We start from the raw sequence: 20,864 nt of genomic DNA, 5'->3' as shown, positions 1-20,864 counted from the left end.
ATTGGTGTTTTTCTTTCTGGCTTACTTCACTCTGTATAATCGGCTCCAGTTTCATCCATCTCAACAGAACTGATTCAACATAATAAAAGCTATCTATGACAAACCCACAGCAAACATTATCCTCAATGGTGAAAAATTGAAAGCATTTCCCCTAAAGTCAGGAACAAGACAAGGGTGTCCACTTTCACCGCTACTATTCAACATAGTTCTAGAAGTTTTGGCCACAGCAATCAGAGCAGAAAAAGAAATAAAAGGAATCCAAATTGGAAAAGAAGAAGTAAAACTCTCACTGTTTGCAGATGACATGATCCTCTACATGGAAAACCCTAAAGACTCCACCAGAAAATTACTAGAGCTCATCAGTGAATATAGTAAAGTTGCAGGATATAAAATCAACACACAGAAATCCCTTGCATTCCTATATACTAATAATGAGAAAGTAGAAAAAGGAATTAAGGAAACAATTCCATTCACCATTGCAACGAAAAGAATAAAATACTTAGGAATATATCTTCCTAAAGAAACTAAAGACCTATACATGGAAAACTATAAAACACTGATGAAAGAAATCAAAGAGGACACTAATAGATGGAGAAATATACCATGTTCATGGATTGGAAGAATCAATATAGTGAAAATGAGTATACTACCCAAAGCAATTTACAAATTCAATGCAATCCCTATCAAGCTACCAGCCACATTTTTCACAGAACTAGAACAAATAATTTCAAGATTGGTATGGAAATACAAAAAACCTCGAATAGCCAAAGCAATCTTGAGAAAGAAGAATGGAACTGGAGGAATCAACTTGCCTGACTTCAGGCTCTACTACAAAGCCACAGTCATCAAGACAGTATGGTACTGGCACAAAGACAGACATATAGATCAATGGAACAAAATAGAAAGCCCAGAGATAAATTCTCACAGGTTCTTTAATGATCTTCCAGGAGGAGGCCAGCGGTTCTCAGACCAGCCCCCACCCCTGAGAGCCTGCTACAAAGGCTTGAATTTTTTAAAACTTACTGAAGATAAAAGGGCTTCCCCAGTGGCTCGGCAGGTGAAGAATCTGCCTGCAACGCAGGAAACACTTCACCACAGTGGAGACTCAGGTTCAATTCCTGGGTGGGGAAGATCCCGGGAGGAAGGCATGGCAACACACTCCAGAATTCTTGCCTGGAGAATCCCATGGACAGAGGAGCCTGGCAGGCTATAGTCCAAAGGGTCGCAGGAGAATGGAACATGACTGAGCAAAGACATAAGAAAATGCTCAGCTGTCTTTCATTTCAATGTACTGGATTGGCCAGAAAGTTTGTTTGGGTTTTCCATACCCTCTTACAGACAAACCTGAACGAGTTTTAGGGCCAAGCCAATAATAACTGTTTTCTCTGCATGACAGAGCTTGACGGCACATGAAAGGCAGATGCAAAATAAAAACAAATCAACCTTTCTAAGAAACTACCATCTTCTCCTCTTCTGAGAGCAGTGATGGCCAGTGTGACAGATTCCAGCCTCAGGGAAGGAACACCTCTGGCCCAGCCAGATCAAATTTGCAAGTGGCAAAGTGCTGACATAAAGGAGCTGGGGAGCCTGTGAAATCCTGCCAGGAAATTAACACCAACACATTTGACCATGGGGGTGTATGTGACATTTACTAGATAAATGTTTCCTTGCAACTTTTATTTTTGCTTCTCTTGACTTTTCTCACTGAGACACTCAACATAATTGCACCCTTTTGTTGATAGTTTTTTTTCTGTAAATATGTAGCCAATCGTGTCTTGGGGAGACATGCGTGTGTAAAATGACAAATGCCTAAGGAGCTAGACTGCCGAGCCAGCATTACTAACATCTAGCATTGCTTCTCATCTGTCTTCAAGGAAAAGTTTAATAAAGACAAAGCATTTTATTAGGACTGGCTGCAAACTAGAAAGCTCGACGTGGCAAAGAACCACTACGGGAAGTTTCCACCATGCACCATTTGGCCACGTTTCCTGGTTCACACAATCCCTAGCAGCAATCCTGCCTGCAATTCCTTCTTGCCACTTGAGTTATATTCTCACTTCAATCTGGTGCCTGCTCCTCCTCGCTTCTCTGACTGTGTGAAATCATGTCTGCCGTCAACCCATTCCTTGGTATGACAGCAGCTTTGCTTTTTTTGCTGATTACTCAGATGTCTGTAATAAGCTGTATGTTATTTTAACAAAATGAGTACTTTCTAAACTTTGAACCCTTTCAACTTGAATTTTTATAACCAATAAAATCATCTCATTATCAAAAGAAAAAAGGAAAAAAACTATTGCATCTGTTAGCATCAGAATATTGAGCTCTATAAACTAGAAGTATGCCACACTGTAAAAAAAAGAAAATCACCGCTGTTAGGACTGACAGCTGGCAGAATGTGTTCTGTAGTTTGGAAGCCATCCTCTAGTTTAAAGAAAAACAGACCAGCTGGAATCAGGCATAAAACCATCAGGATGAGGTTTTTACACCCATAACATGTTTTTTATGTCACACTTCAGGAACAAGACATCCTGAGAAACTCTGTTTTTAGGCAACTTATCAGGTAGGAGTGGTCACACCGACCTTCCTAGTATCTACCAACTGACCTACCCTGACTCCCCCACCATCCACCTAAATAAAACTCTACACACCAAACACCGTGCTACTCATGGGGGCATAAAGGTCAGTAACAGAGAGTCTGCTCTCTGGACGAGTTCTGTCCAGACCAGGACACGTATACACACGTGTACACCAGTACACGTTCACCGCAGCACAGTGCGTAAAAGACTAGAAACAAGCTAAAGCATTCATCCACCGGGAAACGACTCATCAAACCATACAGTACATCCACATAATCAAATACTGTGTCCCTTAAGAAACCAGAAAGTTCTCTAAGACACACTGCTTTTAAAGGGTGTAAAAAGCAAGGTGCAAGTGCTTTATCATACGCTAACCCGTGTGTTAGTAAACAAAGCTAGTGGAGGTGATGGAATTCCAGTTGAGCTATTTCAAATCCTGAAAGATGATACTGTGAAAGTGCTGCACTCAATATGCCAGCAAATTTGGAAAACTCAGCAGTGGCCACAGAACTGGCAAAGGTCAGTTTTCATTCCAATCCCAAAGAAAGGCAATGCCAAAGAATGCTCAAACTACCACACAATTGCGCTCATCTCACACACTAGTAAAGTAATGCTCAAAATTCTCCAAGTTAGGCTTCAACGGTATGTGAACCATGAACTTCCAGATGTTCAAGCTGGATTTAGAAAAGGCAGAGGATACTGTATTGGTGTTTTTCTTTCTGGCTTACTTCACTCTGTATAATAGGCTCCAGTTTCATCCACTTCATTAGAACTGATTCAAATGTATTCTTTTTAATGGCTGAGTAATACTCCATTGTGTATATGTACCACAGCTTTCTTATCCATTCATCTGCTGATGGACATCTAGGTTGCTTCCATGTCCTGGCTATTATAAACAGTGCTGCGATGAACACTGGGGTACACGTGTCTCTATCAATTTTGGTTTCCTCAGTATGTATGCCCAGTAGTGGGATTGCTGGGTCATAAGGCAGTTCTATTTCCAGTTTTTTAAGAAATCTCCACACTGTTCTCCATAGTGGCTATACTAGTTTGCATTCCCACCAATACAGTATACTAACGCATATATATGGAATTTAAAGATGGTAATGATAACCCTGTATGCGAGACAGCAAAAGAGACACAGATGTATAGAACAGTATTTTGGACTCTGTGGGAGAGGGAGAAGGCGGGATAATTTGGGAGAATGGCATTGAAACATGTACAATATCATATATGAAACAAATCACCAGTCCAGGTTTGATGCATGATACAGGATGCTTGGGGCTGGTGCACTGGGATGACCCAGAGGGATGGTATGGGGAGGGAGGTGGGGCGGGCAGGGTGGGGGTTCAGGATGGGGAACACGTGTACACCTGTGGCGGATTCATTTTGATGTATGGCAAAACCAATACAATATTGTAAAGTAATTAGCCTCCAATTAAAATAAATAAATTTATATCTAAAAAAAGAGAAAAGGCAGAAGAACCAGAGATCAAATTGCCAACATCCGTTGGATCATTGAAAAAGCAAAAGAATTCCAGAAAAACATCTACTTCTGCTTTATTGACTATGCCAAAGCCTTTGACTGTGTAGATCACAACAAACTGTGGAAAATTCTTCAAGAGATGGGAATACCAGACAGACCATGTTACCTGCCTCCTGAGAAATCTGTATGCAGGTCAAGAAGCAACAGTTAGAACCGGAAATGGAACAACAGACTGGTTCCAAATAGGAAAAGGAGTACGTCAAGGCTGTATATTGTCTCCCTGTATAACTTGTATGCAGAGTACATCACGAGAAATGCTGGGCTGGATGGAGCACAAGCTGGAATCAAGATTGCTGGGAGAAATATCAAAAACCTCAGGTATGCAGATGACACCACCCTTATGGCAGAAAGCAAAGAAGACCTAAAGAGCCTCTTGATGAAAGTGAAAAAGCTGGCTTAAAACTCAACATTCAAAAAATGAAGATCATGGCATCCAGTCCCATCAGTTCATGGCAAATAGATGGGGAAACAATGGAAACAGTGTCAGACTTTATTTTTTGGGGCTCCAGAATCACTGCAGATGGTGACTGCAGCCATGAAATTAAAAGACACTTGCTCCTTGGAAGAAAAGCTATGACCACATATTAAAAAGCAGATATTACTTTGCCAACAAAGGTCCATCTAGTCAAAGCTGTGGTTTCTAGTAGTCATGCATGGATGTGAGAGTTGGACTATAAAGAAAGCTGAGTGCTGAAGAATTGATGCTTTTGAACTGTGGAGAAGTCTCTTGAGAGTCCCTTGGACTGCAAGGAGGTCCAACCAGTCCATCCTAAAGGAAATCAGTCATGAATATTCACTGGAGGGACTGATGCTGAAACTGAAGGTCCAATACTTTGGCCACCTGATGCAAGAACTGACTCACTGGAAAAGACCCTGATGTTGGGAAAGATTGAAGGCAGGAGGAGAAGGGGATGACAGAGGATGAGATGGTTGGATGGCATCACTGATTCAATGGACACGAGTTTGAGCAGGCTCTGGCTGCTGGTGATGGACAGAGAAACCTGGCATGCTATAGTCCATGGGGTCATGGAGAGTCGGACACCACCGAGCGACTAAACTCAACTGAACTCCTGTGTAAAGAAAGATGGGGAAGAAGTATGCTGCTTGTTTTTGCATCAAGAAATACTGGAAGGATACATAAGAAATTAACCTAGACTGCAGAGGTGGAAGGGTTAGAATCAGACCTTCCATGTATATTTTCAAAGCAATAGCATTAACAAGCTTAATCTAACGAACGTCTACAGAATACTTTGCATGTTAGATATTGTACTTTCTTTCTCAATCATACATAAAACAGAAGCAAAAAAGTGACTAGACTGCAGATTCATTCTGAACAATATCAAACACTCTACATCATATTTATCCCAAAAGCAACAAAATAACAAGAAAATAACCATAACGGAAAGGAATACGTAAGGGGACCTAAATCGTTTTTCAAATATCTAAAGTAGTTACTCTAAATTCTAGTTATGCATTATCAGCACTTGTGGAGCTGCTTAAAATACACATTCCAAGGCCTCATCCCAGACCTCCCGCATGGGGGCAGGAGCCACAGCTCTGACGCGTAGAGCGGTTAGACTCTCTTGGCACCGAGTCCACCTGCCCAGCAACTGTTCTGACAGACATGCAGGGGAGCCAACCCCAGACACACTCCACTTGTACTTCAGATCAGAGATCACCATAAAAAGAGTTAGTTTTCTCCCAAGAAGAGCCATAAATCCTGCATTCCAGACAGTGTCTGAGACGGTGACTCAAGTGGCATTGATTGAAAGCAAATGAATTTCACATCACGACCGGCATCTCTTCTCAGAGACCGTCAAGATGTTTACACTGGCCTGGTTCCCACTTTAAAAGCATGCAACTGCTTTTGGTGCTATCAGATCACAGCCGTAATTACTTACATCCATGTCCCACTTCACTTAAGACACTCATATAACTGTCTCACCAAGTCACACGTCTGCACTGACCTGCTGGCCCTACTGAACCACAGCAGACCTGGACATGTGCTGGGGAAGTGCTGAGACACCCTGAGATCCAGAATGAATTAAGTAAGAGTCAAGCTCTTCTGAGCTGCACATTCAGGACAATGGGCTCCCTCCCTCACTGGTTTCCTCCCTCACTGATTTGATCCAGGCCAATCCTGGAACGCCTTAGTCTCAAAGGTAAGCTCCTTGATGGTCTTGAGATCACCCGGATGGAAGCTGCTTGTTAGAAGCACAGCATCTAACACCTGGCAGACTCTGGATAAACCGTGGTCTGTGAGTGACTGGACGCGGCTGGCATCTGGCTGTTAGAAGCGGAGACTGGCCCTGAGCCCTGGGCGCCCAGCAGCTCAGGTTCCTGTCCGCTCCACCCTGCCGGCTCCCCATCCTTTCTCTAAGGTTTGCTTCCAAATCTGCCAAGTAGCATCCCTCTTCTGTACCACATGTCAATTTACAGGTCCTCTTTCTTTCTCTTTTTAATAGCTCCTCTTTCTAATTCTTAACAGATGCCATCAACCTTCAAGACTGACAGGTGAAAACAGAGTGATACCTTTGGCTTGAAAGAGGTGAGTGAATGGTTAACAGTTAGTTACCTTGGGTCATGAACATATGGGCCACAACCTTTTGTCCAAGAAATGACTGAAAGGTATCACAGGCATCACTACGATGAGGTGATACAAGTGTAGAGAGGGAAGGAAAAGAATTTGAGCGATGCTGAGGAAATATATGGGTCACATATTTAGAAAACACACCTGCTGTCCTCTTAAGAGCTAAGTTGTTAAAGCACTATCACAGGACACCTAGTGGCACAAATCTCTCTGAAATGACTGCATGTCTTGATAGTGAAATCTCTGCTGCAGGATTCAGCAGGTCCGGTTATTGCTATTCATTACAGAAGTTTTCATCTCTTTAAGATTACAAAATAAATACAAACTACTCAATTCTTCATCTTCATGAAAGAAAGTAAAAGTGTTAGTCGCTCAGTTGTGTCTGACTCCTTGCGACCCATGGACTACAGCCCATCAAGCTCCTCTGTCCATGGGATTCTCCAGGCAAGAATACCAGAGTGGGTTGCCATTCCCTTCTCCAGGGGATCCTCCCAACCCAGGGATTGAACCAAGGTCTCTTGCAATGCAGGCAGATTCTTCACTGTCTGAGCCACCAGACTCAAATCATGCTAAGGGCCTTTCAGGTAACTGAAAATAATTATCTAAATAGCCAATGACAACTTCCTGGTCACAATGAAGAGTGAAAACTGAACTGTTTTAAGCAGGGCCAGACTTCCGACAAAAGAGGAAAGGAGGGGGACACAGGGTGGCCTTCAGTTCAGTTCAGTTCAGTCACTCAGTCGTGTCTGACTCTTTGCGACCATGAATCGCAGCACGCCAAGCCTCCCTGTCCATCACCAACTCCCAGAGTTCACTCAGACTCACGTTCATCGAGTCAGTGATGCCATCTAGCCATCTCATCCTTTCTCGTCCCCTTCTCCTCCTGCCCCAATCCCTCCCAGCATCAGAGTCTTTTCCAATGAGTCAACTCTTCGCATGAGGTGGCCAAAGTACTGGAGTTTCAGCTTTAGCATCATTCCTTCCAGAGAAATCCCAGGGTTGATCTCCTTCAGAATGGACTGGTTGGATCTCCTTGCAGTCCAAGGGACTCTCAAGAGTCTTCTCCAACACCACAGTTCAAAAGCATCAATTCTTCAGCGCTCAGCCTTCTTCACAGTCCAACTCTCACATCCATACATGACTACTGGAAAAACCATAGCCTTGACTAGACGGACCTTTGTTGGCAAAGTAATGTCTCTGCTTTTGAATATGCTATCTAGGTTGGTCATAACTTTCTTCCAAGGAGTAATCGTCTTTTAATCAGCTCCTGAACTTGTGACATGTAATGATGGGAGATATCACGTCTCCCAGTGTTAAGGATATTTTAAGGGGACAGTCTTGACCACTGTGAATTTCAATCACCTTAGTTGCCTTGGGAAAACTTTTGAGCAGTGAGCCCTTCACAAACAGAATGCCTATGTATTTAGAGTATATCAAATATCAAGTTTACTTACCCTACTGTCTCTGTATATATCGAATACAACTGCAAAGGATAAAAAACTCAGAGTTAGTAATGAACTACTATGTGCATGATCAAAGCCTCCTTTTGATAATTAAAATGCATTTTATCATAAGTTACTCAAATAGCAGAATATATTTGGCTTTGAGGACTTCATGCTTCTACATCTCAAAACTTCAAACATAAAAAGGCATCCTGCCATGTTTTACTTAATGCTTTCCTTTTCTCTGTCCTCAGCCATAATTCCTTATATTAAAAAATTCAAAAACATAAATAAATAAAAATTCAAACCAAACACCAACATCGTCTCAACCAATTCACCATTAGAGGCAGGTGGTCTGTCACAGTGAAAGGAGACCATGTACCATCTGATGGAGAATAAAATGGGTAAAACCTGCACTAGGAAAGCACACAACCTAAGCATGCTCAGGGCACATGTCATCCTTTTTGAAGTCAAATCTGCCACAGGTACCAGGCTTGGCGAGTAGAAAAATGGTAACCACGGCAGATATAACCTGACAACGCATGAACACTCTGTCTCATACCCAATATACTTTCAGTTCTTTAAAACACAAGTGATTACTTCGCAACTGGTGCTATCTGATCACTCAAATTAAAAAAAAAAGTCTGGAAAGGTAGATCAGTCAACTAGCTAATTTAGCCCTAATAACAGAAGAGTTTGGTTCTCTGTAGACAGACCCTTTGAAATGTGTAGAAAATATCTCAAAATGACAGGACAGAGAAATTGTCTCAGTCTTAAAAGGGGATTCTGGTTAAATAAGGTAAAATTAACATGCAAACCCATCAGTACTATCATAATATAGTAAAATGCTTAAAAACACAGTGCTTCGAACCCAGTTTTAAAATATACACCACCATGAAATGAGGTCCAGTAACATGCATTTCATTTCACTAGGTCAATAAAAACATACTCACAATCTTCATCTAAGAATTTATACTGTATGTGTTTCTTGAAAAAATCTTGTATGCATCTGCAAATCTCTTCTTTTTGTTTAGAAATATGATCATAATATTGTGTGTAGTCCCTCTGAGAAATACCTGATGAGAAAATATTTTATATTCTGTTATTACACAATATTCTTTTCAAAAACACCAAAATGTGATTTTAAACCTCTTTTTTAGGAAACCATTAAAGTAGATCAGAAGACCAATCAGATGAATGGAATCACCCAATAGTCAGCATTTTATATAAAGCTTATCAGTTGTAAAGGTTCATAAGGCCAGGTGAGCCCTAAAATGCCATAGTGCCATGCTTACTTCAGAAACGGCAGTTATTTAGTACAATGGGAAGAATTCAAAGTTATAAAAATGTTTACCATGTAAAAAATGAAAGAAGAAAATTTAAACCTACCCACATAGTCTAACTGCTGCTTCTTTGATTTTTCCTATGGCCTCTCTAAAAACTGACCTTCTTTTCGCTTTCTTCGGGAACATGTGAAATAGCCCTCACCACAGGTCTTCCATTTTCACACTGCATTTCACAGAAGCATCTAGAAGCAGCAATTTCCTTGTTCACGCATGCTATCCTTCCTTCACAAGCTCCATGTTTCAAACCACAGAAAAGTAAACATTCCTTTCTTCAGAGTGACTTGCTGACATTATTCAAAACACACTGAAGGGAGCACTCCAAGAGCTCCTTCAATCTGCCCTAGGCCTAGGAGAAAGCTCTCTACTCTCATGAAACGCCTCCAGCTGAGTACCTCTTCCTCAGCGGCACTTAGGATTTTGGTGTTTCCTTCAGGGATACATAACGATATATTAAATCCAAACAGGCCCAGGGTACAGCAGGCAAGTTAAACGTTGACATCTTATTCAATAAATAAACAGTGTGGATCTGATTCTGTTCAAATCAGACTCTTCTCGGTTGAAGGTCAATTTTACCTCATGGAAAATGTGCTTAGACAAAATAAGGGCAAATTAGCTTCAATATTTAACTTGAATAGATCACAACAGACAAAATGATAGCCTGAGAGCAAAGAAAATGGGTGGCTTTTACAGTAATGCCCTTCTATGTTCGCATGTTTTCTCTTGCTAGGATAATAAACACTGCTTCAGTAATATAAGTAAAGGTTCAAAAACTGGGCTTTTTACGACAATTAAAATCAGCCATGTATTGTGAGTAGCACTTAGGACAGCCCCAGAGAGAAAGCAGGTACACGTATCCTAAGTGGGATCAACAAAGGCCACTGCTTTCACTGCTGGAATCCAGACAGACATGATTCATCGAGACTGTCTTCTGCGGAAACAGAATCTGGCCCTAGGACCCTTGTCAACACAGCATTCCAGAGTCAGTGCCCATTGGCTAGAGGCAGCATCTGAGATAAAAACTGATTGCTACCCTTGACTTAATTACTAAGCAATCTATTTCCATCAAATGCTTGTCTTTTAACAATTAAAGGTTTAAAAGGTTTAAAAGAAAGGAAGAAAACCTCACCAATAAGCTTATTTTCCTTGACAAAACATCGGAACTCGGCCCCAGGAATTAATTCACACCATTTTCGAAGAACAAGCTGCAAAGAAAAAAATGTAACACAGCAATATAAAACGAGGATATTTACTAGTCTGATAAACAATTTTATGTGGAGACTGTGTCTTAACAACTGCCATTATCAAGTGTGTGTTTTTTTTTAATTTAAAGAAGGCATAAAACATTCTTGACATGAAATGTAGAGAACAGAGGTATGATCTATCATTAGTCTAACAGAACTGTTAAAACTCTTCATGACAAAATGCATCTTTATCATTTATTTATCATTTTGGGAGTTCTGACATAACATACAACTCAAAAGATGATGAAGTCAAATCTTATTACTGCTGGGCCATAAGTTACCCTATAATTCATATCAGTTTTATCAAGATTTTAAAGAAAAGATTCTTACCTCATATTCCATACATGGATCTGGAGAATCATCAGTACAATGAATAAATCTTTGAGGGGAAAGAAAGGCAATTAAATCTTTATTTTATGGTGTCACTTTATGCAAACATATCATATATATTTAAAGGGAGAGTAAGGTTTTACGAAAAACATGAATTAGGAGATTAATTCAAATTCAATGAACATTTATAAAGCACCATTCAATGTCAGGCGTTAGCCTAAGCACCCTGAATTGTTATTTCATTTGTCCTCAAAACCACTACATGTGCTACTATAATCTCTGCTTTTCTGTTAGAAAAAAAAAAAAGGAAAAAGCTAAAACCCAGAAAAGAGCACAGTGAGTGACCAAGCCAGGACCATAATGCAAACTGTCTTAACTCCTGACTCCAAATGAGAGTGTGAAGGCACTGTGGTTTACTTCTCATTGTGTTCTTTGCCACATTAACTAGAACCAGAACCCAGTTCTCTGCTGATATTAACTCTGCCACCTAAAGCCACACAACACTCATCTAACCCTTTTCCCACATCCCATGTGAAAAACATTCCTCCATTAAACATATTGCTTCTTCCTCTAACAATCCTCAGTTTCATGGACAATTTTTTATATTCTTTACTAAATGCCCACCTATGCCAGGGGCTGGTAAGGTACTGGAAACATTAAAATGAGGTGAGTCCCTTGTCCTTTAGGAGGTTAGTCTGGTGAGGAGAACCTAACAAGTAGACCAAGAATTTCAAAACTCAGGCTTTAGGAATATCACAGTGGTGGTGGTGCAGAGAGCCTGGGGGAGGGATGTTTAGCAATTTAGTTGCTAAGTCATGTCTGACGCTTTCTTACCTCATGAACTGTAGCTGGCCAGGTTCCTCTAGCCAGGGGATTTCCCCGGCAAGAATACTGCAGCTGAGTTGTCATTTCCTTCTCCAGGGCATCTTCCCAAGCCAGGGATCGAACCCGCATCTCCTGCATTGGCAGGTGGACTCTTTACCACTGAGCCAACTGGAAAGCCCTTACTACCATTTTAATTGTTCTAAAATTTTTTATTATTTATTTATTTGGCTGTACCAGGTCTTAGAATTGCAGCACGTGGGATCTTTCACTTGAAGCAAGCAGAATCTTTAGTTGTGGCATACGACCTCTTAGCTATGGCATGTGGGATCTAGTTTTCTGATCAGGGATCAAACCTGGGCCCCCTGCATTGGGGGTGCAGAGTCTTAGCCACTGTACCACCAGGGAAATCCTACCATTTTAATTTCTGAAATGTGATTTTAACCATGTTGACGGTTTTTATAAATCTAATAACAGAGACTAGTACTTAATACATTACTTTATAAAGAACAGGTAGGATTAAGGTTATCTAAGGTGGCTCAGAAGGTAAACAATCTGCCTGCAATGTGGGAAACCCAGGTTCGAACCCTGGGTTGGAAAGATCCCCTGGAGAACGGAATGGCAACCCACTCCAGTATTCTTGCCTGGATTCCATGGACAGAGAGGAGCCTGGTAGGCCGCAGTTCACAGGGTTGCAAAGAGTTGGACACAACTGAGTTACTAACACACACACATACAAATTAAGTTTCTATAATATACCTGTTTTTAAAATTCTATAAGAAAATCAAAACAAACACTTCCAAAACACAAGTCTTCATTATCTAAATTTTTTAATGCTTCTATTTTCCTACAAATATTAATTTCAACCTTTGGTTAATCCTCATTTGTTACTTTAAAATAAGTTAACATTTCAATACAGGTTTGCATCCTACAATCCTGTAACATTATTTTTTAAGTGGTGATTGGTTTAACATTTAACATTATTTAAAAACCTTGACTAGTTTCAGAAGGTAGACATGAGAACATATGTTTGCATGAGATTACTGTACAAGGCTTTTTCTTGTTAAGATGATTAACCAGATGGCCAAGTACAACTTCTGAAAGGAGAGGTAAGTGTGCAGCCATCTAATTTAAGACCGAATGTGAAGGTCAACAATAACATTTTCAGGAGCTCATATGAAAAACTGCAAAAAATATTGCATATGAATATCTAAATTCCTTTTATATTCTGGAAGAAGTAGGTTTAAAAAGTAAAAATGCATTAAGGTGGAGTATTAGCAACACCTGAATGTTTACAATCCTTACACAAATTATCAGTCTAAAAATTACAGGTCCCAATGAAAAAAGGAAAGAAACAAATCCTTAAATCAAGCAAGGCTGCTTACTACACTGAGACTCCTAGAGGAAGAAACAATCCTAGCATGAGTATCCTAACAAAAACAATAAAATGTCTTCAGTCATACCAAATATAACAATATCTGTATTATTCCCTAATCAACTAAACCAAGAACACAGACGATCCAAACACTCGCATCTATAATACAGGGAAAAAAACCCTGATTCTCTCATTTCCAAAAATAAGTTTCGCATTTGCAAAAAAAAAAAACAAGGCAGGATTCCAAAAATAACAGCAAGGCACTGGTCAAGGAAAGCAAGTTACAGAGAAGAAATATTGAATTGTTCAATCTACTCTAGCTTTTGTCCTATTAACATAATTTAAAAGTCATGGTAAGAACTAGTATAAATTCTCAAATCCCAACTCAGTATATAATGTAAAATTATATAACATGTTATAAATTTGTGAGCAAAAGCAAGAAATATGTCATATACCTAACACTTCCACTGTGTTAACCAATACATTTAAATAACACTTGGAAAATTTGTCTGAATTATGAAAAAACATGCAATCATTTGTGATCACTTTGGAATCTGGGCAACTGTTACAGAATTCCTCAAGTTAGACCCGAAATCAGTCCGGGTCCAGATTGACGAGTGTCCCATAGAAAGGAGAAACCACGCAGGCACGTGTTCTACTTTCATCTCCACCCGCTAGGACTCAGGCCCTCAGGAAAAGAACTGATGAAACAAGATTCCTCTCGAGAAATCTGCTGACAGTTCTACTGCTGTTTCTCTGCAAAATTTGCCTTTGCTCTCTGGTTGTTTTTAAGAACCCCTTTGTCTCTAATGCTCTGCAGTTACACTAGTCAAATACCGTGAGTTCTCTAGAGCGGGCCAGTCAATGTGGCAGGAAGGAAGGAACAAGAAACCATAGACTCAGTCAACTGGGAGAACAGTAACTATGCGAACTGACTCTAGACAACTCAGGTATTGCCTAAATCCACTGGCTGAGATCAAAATTTGATTATTTTTATAAGAGAAGACATCATCATTAAACTTTTATGGGTGGCAGTACACAAAATCACGAATATTTTAAAGTGGAAGACCGCCTAGTTATTTTACTAGGGCACAATCCTCATTCATAAGCTTCCCTAAAACACTGGAAGATTACAACGTTATACGTCACAGAAAACAACCCTTTAATACCAGAAGAAAAAAAAATTATGCCAAGGACAGAAATAAAAGAGAAAAACACAGCACCCACAGAAAATTAAGCACCAAAGAGGTAGTGCTGAAGATTTTACTGCTCGTCAGGATCCAAAATAAGAGTTTAGGTACAGAGATTCCATTTCTTTAGCTCTCACTGGTGGTGGAAAAGCAAAGACAAAAAATGTTACTGAATTAAGGGAGACTGGGTGTGTTCATTCGAATTATCATAAATTCTTCTTCAAAAAGAGATAAAATATGCTATCTAAAATTGTAACAATCTAACACACTGTAAATCAGCTACACTTAAATTTTAAAAATACAATAAAATTAAAGTGATATAAAGTGGAAAAACTGTCACCTAAATCAGTTCAGTTCAGTCATTCAGTCAGTCGTGTCCGACTCTCTGCGACCCCATAAACTGCAGCACGCCAAGCCTCCCTGTCCATCACCAACTCCCAGGGTTTATCCAAATTCATGTCCATTGAGTCGGTGATGCCATCCAACCATCTCACCCTCTGTCGTCCCCTTCTCCTCCTGCCCTCAATCTTTCCCAGCATCAGGGTCTTTTCCAATGAGTCAACTTTTCGCATCAGGTGGCCAAAGTATTGGAGTTTCAGTTTCAACATCAGTCCTTCCCATGAACACCCAGGACTGATCTCCTTTAGGATGGACTGGTTGGATCTCCTTGCAGCCCAAGGGACTCTCAAGAGTCTTCTCCAACACCACAGTTCAAAGCATCACTTCTTCGGCGCTCAGCCTTCTTCACAGCCCAACTCTCACATCTACATATGACTACTGGAAAAACCACAGCCTTGACTAGACGGACCTTTGTTGACAAAGTAATGTCTCTCCTTTTTAATATGCTGTCACCTAAATAAATGGGCCTAAAAAAATTATAAGGTATAGGTTCTGTTAAGTCTAACTTAGGCAGAAAGTTTTACTCCTGAAACTATTTGCTGCTGAATTTTAGGGTTAATAACCAGTTCCAATAATCTTAAGAACAAAATGTATAAAAATTATGCTGATTAAAACTGAGCTTAAATTACTAAGAGAAGTGAACTTTGCTGACCTCTAGTAACTCTGCCTTCCTTAGTCATGCATGACCTTCTCAGAGAAACAATTAATGTATTAATTTTTTCACTCACTCAGCCCTTTCTTCTATATTCCAACTGAATACCAGATTTTTCTTTCTTGCCTTGGTCTACTGAAGTGACATCCCCATCAATAAAATAATTAGTGAAAGCAGCTTTCTGACTCAACAAGCCTTATCACAAAGAATGTTTATCTGGGCAAATAATTCACTCAGCAAGTACAATGCAGAGAGATGATGCTGTGTCACATTTCAGCTTCCACTTTTCAAAGCTTCTTGTACACAATAACCATTTGACTAACAGGAAAAATAAGAGTGTACTTACTATTCCATGTCAAATTACAATGGGGACAGCAGTCCTAGTCGTCTACCCTCTAGCTGGTCCCAACCTTCATCCTTGCTAATGGAACTGCGGTGTTCAGCTGAAGACATGTGGTCCTCTGGCACCCTGGGGTGCACGTATACAGCTAAGCACAAAGTCCTTGAGCTGCGGGCCCGCACCTGCAGCACCAGCGTCACCTGGGAACGTGTCAGAAATTACATTCTTGGGCCCCAAGCCCAGCCTAGTGAATTGGAAACTTGGGAGGTAGGGACCAGCAAGCTGTGTTTTACCAAATTCTCCAGATGACTCTGATCCAAGCTGAAGCTGGAGAGCCTCTGTTCTAAACCAGTCACAGCATCTCTGTTCCCTCTGCCAATGACTGGATGAGGTTGAGTATGTGACCATGAGCTATCAGGAAGTCTCAGGGAAGGTTCCAGACTGCTTTACTTGCTCACAGAGAAGAACGAGAGGCAACAGAACCACCCCTCCTATTTTCGATTAAGATATTGTCATCTTCATACCATATGTGCAGAACAGCAGCTACCTTGTAACCATTCTGTGATGTTGGGTGATGAACCCAAACATCAAGCCAGTAAGCCAAGGGTGACAGAGGGAAAGACTGAAAGAGCCTGGTCCCTGCTGGGCCTGATGAGCTGCCAACAGCCCTTAGAAATAGTCCATCTCCAGACTCCCTGTTAAATAATGTATTTGTTAAAAACCCTGTGTGAGAACTCTTTCTGGTTGGCTTTCTGTTAACCTGTAAATGTAACTATGGTATCCTTGTTTCTTTTGTTGAAGCAAGCTCCCAAAGAGTGTAATGTTACATAATTTTGATAATGTTATATAATTCTACACATATAATTATATACTATAATATTCCTTCTTACACTCTATAATATTTTACTTTGAAGTATTTTAGAAAAGAAGGAATTTATAACTTCATCAAATGAAAACAGAGAACATTTAGAATGACATTACTGAAATTACATTCTGGTTTTGGTTCTATTAGCTATAGGGATAAATTACTGAACAGTTTTGGGCCTCAACTTTCTAAATGATGGAAGGGTCAAACTAAATCACTGATAAGATCCTGTCGTACTTAAAGATCATACTCTTTAATTTTTAAGGGGTCTGGAAAGACCTCTATGATCAAAGTTCATCCATATTGACCCAATCAATAGGGATTTTTCTAGACTGATAAGACTTATGAATTGTTACATAAGTGACGACTGACAAAGATTTCTGGAAGTACTGCCTGTCTGAAAGTTCAGCACTTGGTATCTGTCCTGCCAACCCACACTATTTACACAGGGAGAAGGATGGTATTCTGCAGACAAACACTCCAAACACAGGGCCTCAAATGTACCTGCTCATTTAATCTATTCCCCATGCAAAAGTCAAAAAGCATAAAATGCAAAATGACTGACTAGTATTTCTACCCTTCACTGGAATCATAGCTAAATTCACCTAAGATAAAAGGAGAGGTGTGCTAAGGGAAGCCAACAGGTCACTGGACTGCAAAGACAGTTTTAAACACCATTGGCCACAGAGCATTAAAAATGGTTTATATTCTGTGGAAAGGAAATGATGTCCTTATATATATATTCATTGTAACTAATAGCAAACGTGTGTAAAAATCCATATCCAGTGAATTAACAGGTACAGGGTATTTCTGATGCAATATATTCCAAGGCCTCTTTACAAAAGCATTTGATGACAAAAAGCTCTACAATGGCACAAAAAATCTGAAAGCCACAACATCTTCTAAACAGAGGGTATCTTTCAGAATGAAAATGCTGCCCATCACCCCTAAAACAAACCAGTTTTTGAGTTTGTTTGGGTTTATTTGTTTTGGGCTTATTTTACTGAAATACCAGTCAGTCATTTCCTTATCACAACTGTGCCAACACAAACATAAAAGGTTGACACCTAAATATCACAACAACATAAAGTTTTTTCTGTAAATGAAACAGAAAAATCAACACAGCTAAACTCATTTTACAATAAATTGGCAATACAATCATACTCGCTTACTATTACCTAACTTCGCTCTCTTTAACATAGTACTAAAACCACATGCCCGAGCTTCAGAACCAGACGTAAAAGAGACGATGCACAACTGACTTGTAGGGAATGTATTTTTTTCAAGCCAGGCCCCTCTTCAAAAACAGATTTGAGGCTAACGGGATGAATTAGCAAACTGAACTAGGGAAGATATGGCAGGCATACACAATATTTTTCATCTGTCTATCTACTTAGTTTCTAGATTTTCTGATATGCTTTATCTTAGAGATTAAGGATTAGCTTAGTTGAGATTTGGGGTTTAAAATGAGGTAGGACAAGAAATCTAGAATAACCGCTATTTGAGGACAGAACAGAAGTATCAACAGATCAGCTACAGCTCAGCAGTGCAGGTGTCCAATCTGCCTCCAATGAAGATTAGCTACAGAGTAACTGACAGAGGGGAGAAAATAAAGTTCATGTCTAGGAATTTTTTTCTTTTGGCTGCAGCACGTGCCTTGTGGGATTTTAATTCCCCGACCAGGGATTGAACCTCAACCCTCGGCAGTGAGAGTGCAGAGTCTTAACCACTGGATCACCAGGGAATTTGCCATGTCCAAGAATTTATCCCAAGGAAAAAATCAGAAAAGCACACCAAGATTTAGCTCAAGGATACTCACTGCAGGACTTTATATAAAAAGAGAGAACCAATGAAATAAATGATGCTATAGCTGTCCAGTGGAATACTCTGAAGCAAGTTTAAAGTAATGATACATTTACTATTTAATGACATAAAGATTTTGGGTCATCGAAAAAGCAAGAGAGTTCCAGAAAAACATCTATTTCTGCTTTATTGACTATGCCAAAGCCTTTGACTGTGTGGATCACAATCAACTGTGGAAAATTCTGAAAGAGATGGGAATACCAGACCACCTGATCTGCCTCTTGAGAAACCTATATGCAGGTCAGAAAGCAACAGTTAGAACTGGACATGGAACAATAGACTGGTTCCAAATAGGAAAAGGAGTAAGTCAAGGCTGTATACTGTCACTCTGCTTATTTAACTTATATGCAGAGTACCTCATGAGAAACGCTGGGCTGGAAGAAGGACAAGCTGGAATCAAGATTGCTGGGAGAAATATCAATAACCTCAGATATGCAGATGACACCACCCTTAGGGCAGAAAGTGGAGAGGAACTAAAAAGCCTCTTGATGAAAGTGAAAGAGGAGAGTGAAAAAGTTGGCTTAAAGCTCAACATTCAGAAAACTAAGATCATTGCATCTGGTCCCATCACTTCATGGGAAATAGATGGGGAAACGGTGGAAACAGTGTCAGACTTTATTTTTGGGGGCTCCAAAATCACTGCAGATGGTGACTGCAGCCATGAGATTAAAAGACGCTTACTCCTTGGAAGAAAAGTTATGACCAATCTAGATAGAATATTGAAAAGCAGAGACATTACTTTGCCAACAAAGGTCCGTCCAGTCAAGGCTATGGTTTTTCCAGTGGTCATGTATGGATGTGAGAGTTGGACTGTGAAGAAAGCTGAGCACCGAAGAATCGATGCTTTTGAACTGTGGTGTTGGAGAAGACTCTTGAGAGTCCCTTGGGCTGCAAGGAGATCCAACCAGTCCATCCTAAAGGAGATCAGCCCTGGGTGTTCTTTGGAAGGAATGATGCTAAAGCTGAAACTCTAGTACTTTGGCCACCTCATGCGAAGAGTTGACTCATTGGAAAAGACTCTGATGCTGGGAGGGATTGAGGGCAGGAGGAGAAGGGGACGACGGAGGATGAGATGGTTGGATGGCATCACTGACTCAGTAAACATGGGTTTGGATCGACTCCGGGAGTTGGTGATGGACAGCCTGGTGTGCTACGATTCATGGGTTCGCAAAGAGTCGGACATGACTGAACGACTGAACTGAACTGAATGAGTTCAAAAGCAGCCTAGTAAGCAATATGAATTATATGATCCCATTTGTGTTGTAAAAAACTGGAATACAGTTAGAGACAGGTGTATCCATATTATACCTATGCACAGACAGAATTCTGGAAGTATATAAAACCAACTGTGCTGAGATCATGAATCTGCTTACTTCCTGTTTTTGTTTAGCTATAGTTCCTGCTTTTAGTTTTCTATGATAAGCATATATTGGCCTTATAAATAAGAAAAAAATTACCAACATATTTACTGGGCAGAATTCAGAAAGCCCTTGGTATCTAGGGATATTCACTGTATACCATTTGCTGTCAACAGAAAAGAAAGTTTCGCTTCAGTAGATCATTTCAGAAAATGAAACAGCCTTGTTATGTGGGTCTGTTGTGTACAACAGCACTAGAACTAAAGGAATTTCACCTGCAGCTCAACTCACAAGCTCTGAAAACTACCGCTGTAAGAGAACGAGAGACACACTTACGGTTGGGTGAAGTCACGAGTGATGAAATCGGAACTCTTGAACAGTAGGAAGATGTCGCTGAGGGTTTTACATTTCAGAGAACTATTCATTGCTATCCAGTAGGCATCCTAAAGAATAAAGCACGTGCTGCTTAGTATACATTCCAAGTTAGCTGCTATGAATGAAGTTCATAGCCTATATCCAAAATCAATAATGCATGTAACTTCAAGGGTTTGAAGAAAAAAATCAGATAAGAAATTTTAGCTATACTGTCAAGTGATACTTTTAAACAAAGAATCAGGTCACTGTTGCATGACAGACACTCAGTTTTGAACTGAGATGTTCAGGTCCTCATCTCGCAGCTTAGGCACAAGACACTGCCCCGTGTCCTCCTCACTGATGATGAAAGAAGGGGATAGAGAGACATCAGAAACGCCGACACTTCAGCAAGAAGATCCAGGTGGAAAGAAACAGCCTGATCAGCTACTAAGAAAAGAGAGAGCGTTTCTCTCTGTTTCTGGGGAGAGACAGCTGGAACACTGAAGTTTGATGACTGCAGCATTTAAGACCCATGTCCATCAAAGCTGGGAGAGAGAAGATGACATATTCTGAAT

General features: G+C 40.2%; 1 protein-coding gene across 5 annotated transcripts in view; it reads right to left on the bottom strand.

Annotated features, from left to right (window-relative positions):
- CDC123 (cell division cycle 123) overlaps positions 1 to 20,864 on the bottom strand; it is a 46,372-nt gene that overhangs the window by 8,089 nt on the left and 17,419 nt on the right. For 4 of the 5 annotated variants that reach the window (XM_069547256.1, XM_069547257.1, XM_069547258.1 and 1 more), the window contains 5 exons: positions 20,272 to 20,378; positions 11,072 to 11,120; positions 10,627 to 10,702; positions 9,108 to 9,230; positions 8,167 to 8,195 (listed from right to left, as the gene is read on the bottom strand). In XM_069547256.1, coding sequence (XP_069403357.1) covers positions 8,167 to 8,195; positions 9,108 to 9,230; positions 10,627 to 10,702; positions 11,072 to 11,120; positions 20,272 to 20,378 — 384 coding nt within the window. The remainder of the gene's footprint in view (positions 1 to 8,166; positions 8,196 to 9,107; positions 9,231 to 10,626; positions 10,703 to 11,071; positions 11,121 to 20,271; positions 20,379 to 20,864) is intronic. The other variant, XM_069547259.1, reaches the window with a different exon arrangement.

This window comes from Ovis canadensis, chromosome 13 (genome assembly GCF_042477335.2).
Source record: "Ovis canadensis isolate MfBH-ARS-UI-01 breed Bighorn chromosome 13, ARS-UI_OviCan_v2, whole genome shotgun sequence".
NCBI lineage: Eukaryota > Metazoa > Chordata > Mammalia > Artiodactyla > Bovidae > Ovis > Ovis canadensis.
This window is presented reverse-complemented; position numbering and strand designations above follow the sequence as displayed.